Source organism: Mandrillus leucophaeus, unplaced genomic scaffold (assembly GCF_000951045.1).
Source record: "Mandrillus leucophaeus isolate KB7577 unplaced genomic scaffold, Mleu.le_1.0 Scaffold15, whole genome shotgun sequence".
Lineage (NCBI taxonomy): Eukaryota > Metazoa > Chordata > Mammalia > Primates > Cercopithecidae > Mandrillus > Mandrillus leucophaeus.
The window spans coordinates 9,883,135-9,887,433 of NW_012101476.1; the positions used below are offsets into that span (position 1 = coordinate 9,883,135).

General features: G+C 48.7%; 1 protein-coding gene across 1 annotated transcript in view; it reads right to left on the reverse strand.

Moving 5' to 3' along the window:
• Positions 1-4,299, reverse strand: part of FBXO18 (F-box protein, helicase, 18) — a 51,296-nt gene that overhangs the window by 25,796 nt on the left and 21,201 nt on the right. The window contains 4 exon segments of the mRNA XM_011974920.1: positions 213-435; positions 1,092-1,260; positions 2,392-2,483; positions 2,825-2,917. Coding sequence (XP_011830310.1) covers positions 213-435; positions 1,092-1,260; positions 2,392-2,483; positions 2,825-2,917 — 577 coding nt within the window.

The window sequence follows — 4,299 nt, forward strand, 5'->3', positions numbered from 1 at the left end:
TTTCCCCCATCCTCAGATCCCTAACACTTCCCATTTCCCCCTCCTCAGATCCCTAACACTTCCCGTTTCCCCCATCCTCAGATCCCTAATACTTCCTCTATTCCCCTATCCTCAGATCCCTAACACTTTCCGTTTCCCCATCCTCAGATCCCTAACACTTCCCGTTTCCCCCATCCTCAGATCCCTAACACTTCATACACTTAGACACTCACCAGTTTTTCACTCTGCTCAACCATGACTCTCTGTCCTTGGCTGTTCTTACACCAAATAGGCACGTGATCAATGGTCAGCTCTTCGTCAGCGGAGGCAAAGAAGTTCTCCAGAGTCTTACACACGAGCTTGGCTCTTATGAATCCACCCTTCCCTTCAGCAAGGACGGAGTTGACCATGAAAGGTGTTAACTTGAAGAGATTCAACTTCTTCTTCGACTGGTACCTGCAATACCCATCCCCAATGAACAGCACGTGGCTCTCCTGGCTGGGTGCTATTTAACATCTCCTCCACTCTAACGTCACCAGGAGGTAGCTTCAAGTGCCACGCGCAGGCGAGACCAAATGCTTTAAAGCAAGAAAGTTCTGCATGGTCCTCTTCTGACTGGAAACCGCTTTCAGGACTCCCATGTACCAACCCAGAAGAGGAACCAGCTTACAGCAGACACTGCTATTCCACCATGAAGCTGGGCTCCAGGAGGTCCCCAGAGGGACACTCGGAGTTCCCTGATGCCTCTACATCCAGGAGACCTGAGGCAAGTGTGCCTCGGCCAAGTCTTCCTCACTCCCTTCCAAGGAAAGCCTACAACTGATCAGGATTTGTGAGACTGAACTTTAAGCGAGTCATTCTGACTTTCTGTGCCTCAGTTCCATGACAACACCCCTCTCGGCAAGACGGCATTATATGTAAACAATATGTTGCTACAGGATAAAAGTACAAAAGACTAAACCTATGTTTTTATTTCCTGCCTGTAAGTGGAGATAACAGCGCTACACTTCTCAGGGTCACTGCGGTGTAAGTTCACATGTAATCGTCAGGGGAAAACAGTAAGACGCGGCTGTGCCGGCAGCAACAGCGCCACTAGTGACAGCAGTACTCACTTCCGCCCTATGTGCCCGTAGGCCATGGAATGGAAGGTTTTGCAGATGACGTTGCTGGGGAAGACGCGTTCGGCCTGCTTTGCGATGCTCTTGTTGAACGTCACATACAGAAACCTGCTCTGAGACCACTTCTCTGCGTACTTGACCAGGGTTGAGGTCTTCCCAGTGCCTGGGGAAGCCAGGAGGAAAGGAGGTGACCCTCTGACCAGACAAGACATGCCCAGGGATCCCCAATCAGGCCTTGTCCAGGCTTATCACACCTCTGTCTTGACAGCAGGACAGTGACAAGTTTTTCAGTGCTGATAAAAGTAGTGCCACAAAAAGAGCAGCAGATTCGAAGCTGGGTGAAGACAGGCTGGGATCTCAGCTCAGGTAGGCTCCAGCCTAGGGACAAAGGACAGGCGGACCCCTTGACCTCATGAGCTTCAGTTTGCTTCTCAGAAATAAGTGGATATCCCTTAGAGGTAGGGTTCCTGAGGACAAAAATGCCCCTCAGGACACGAGGCAAGGGTTAGGGAGGGGAAAGCATGTCTCCGGAGAGAGGCAAGTCCAGCTTTGAATTCTGCCTCCACCACGAATCCACTTATTCAACCTGGGGCAAGGCTCTCTGTGCTTCCATTTCTTCCTCTATAAAATAAGAGTAACTAAGCAACCTCACGGAATGCTATTAGGATCAGCACCATGCCACGCACACTGCAGGCATTTAATACATTGTCGTTGTTGTTAGCAGGGTATTTAGCCACAAAAGGAGCAGGAAGGGATTACAGGTAGAAAAAAATAGCAAATAGCATGAGCAAAGGCTGTGATGAAAGAATAAGCAAGTACTTCAGGAGGCTGTAAGTGGATTGGTGTGGCTGACTGAGGCAGGATAATTGTAGATAATATATTTATGAATGTACGTTAAAACCGAATCCAAGGCAGACCCTCTTGACGTCACCCCACAAAACTAGGGAGTTACTGAAACCCTGGGCTGGAGATGAACATGCCCTCCCTCTCCAGAAGCCGTCAGGGCCCCAGCAAACATCACAATGCTGGGCTCAATCCCGGGGGCGTCTGCCCCACCAACTAACTGCTGTGAACGACCCGTCAACAGGAATTCTACTGCGGATGTTCATGGAGTGGTCCGGGGAAGCAAGGATTCCTTGGCCAATTGCTTTTGCGATTGATTATTTGATCTGTTATCAAATGGTTAGTTGGATGACCTATCAGAGCAAAGATGCCCTGGCGGGTAGCGGGAAGGGGCTGTGGGGAGAAAAGGCGGAAAACCACCGCCTGGGGAACCTGATGTGGGCGCCCTCACCTGCAAACGCCATGATTTTCACCACCTGGAGAGGTTCCATCTTATGATTCAGAATCAGCTGTTGTTCATGTGTAAGTTGGATGGTTTTCTTGCTATAATCATGACAGAAGAGAAATGAGAAAAACAGAAAGACATGAAAAGTCCAGGGGATGGATAGGCTGTCCAAAAACCAAACAGACAAATACGATACACAAAAGCTGACCAGAAAAAGGCCTCCCCTTACGGGAATAAAAATGTTCTAAAGCTAGATTATAATGCTGACGCACACTCAGGCAGTATCACTGAATTACACTCTTAGGATGGGTGAATTTTATGCAATGCACATTATGCCTCAATGACGTTGCTAAAGTGAAGCGAAACATCTCCCTCCCTAAGTATAAGGAAGAGTCAAGGACAAAAGACAAAACACATGCTGACCGACATATACACATACCCTGGCCAGACAGATGGCTCCTCTTTAACTTTTGTGGCCTGAGTGCAGGAATTCTCCTGAAGATATAGGCAATAGAAAATGTTGTAGTGAATCCTACCAGAAAAAAAAGTAGATTTAGAAAGTTTCAAATTCAAGTCACAATCTGTATCTTATTTTTCCTCAGATGGATTTAAACTCCTTCCCATTTGTAAAAAGAAAATACCTACCACCATTTAATGGAAAAAAGAAAGAAAAGGATTTAAATATATCTATGGCTGGCAAAGCATTCTCAGATAACACAGTCCTGGGAAAGGTGTAGTTTCTATGTATATCACCAAGAGGAGGAAGAGACCAGGACAGGCTCTTCAGGGAATGACGGGCACCAGCGGTGACTTTAAGAGCTCAACAACCAGAAAAGCTGTAAGGACCAGTGGAAGGCAAAGGGAAACACTGCTCCTAGCACTGAGACTCTTGTTTGAATGATACCCACTATACCTGCGGATAAAAACACCAGCCTCTTTCTAAACCTCAGTGGCTCTGCTGTCTACTTCTTATGACATGACATTGCTTTAGAAGCATGAACACATTCTATCTTTTCAGGTCCCAAGAAAAGGGACTACGCTACGGATAACAAGATCGGATTACTAAGGACCTGAAAACAACAGCCTCCAAGTCACCAAGAGGGACCAAAGATGACAAAGTTCAATCAGCAGAGGCACAGGACATTGTCAGACTCGTCAGACTCAGCTGGCACATGCCATTCCAAAGCCTCTCCAAGTCTCCCCTGGGGGAGACCAGGGGGTGAGCCTGGACTCGCTCCCCCAACAATCGAGTGCACTGCTCCCCAGCCCCAGAGCGAGAAGAGCCCGTCTCCAAGCCTCGACCTCTCCACTGCAACAAATACCTTTAATAATCCAACATTTCAGATGTGATTATATTATCTCCCAGAAAAACCAGGAAGACACATAGAAACGCAACAAAAACCAACATATATACTGCCATGGACTGAAGTGCATCCCTTCAAAGTCCCGTGTTGAAGCGCTACCCCAATGTGGTGTGTGCAATAAGGAAGTAGTTAATGTTAGGTGAGAGTACAAGGGCAGGGCCCTGATCCAGAGGGATCAGGGTCCTCCTAAGAGGAGACGCCAGAGTGTTCTCTCCACCCTGTGGGGATGCGGCAAGAAGGCAGCCATCAGCAAACTCTTGGACACTTCTGGGGAATCCTGTTCCCTCCTGGTACCTTGCCACTGATGCCTGGGCACCAGTCACTCCCCTGGTGCCACCAGCCACCTCCCTCTCGGGGCTTGCAACTTCCAGGGGCCAGTCTCCCTGGAGAAGGCACCCCCTCCCCCGCCCCACCCCCGACGGTTTCTGCTTCTCCAGGATGGCTGCACAGTCGAGCTACCTGTCCCCATCACTCCAACTCAGGGACAAGGCCCTCCCCAGCTGCCCAGCGCACCCTGAGTTTTAGTCTACATTTTTTTTTTTTTTTTTTT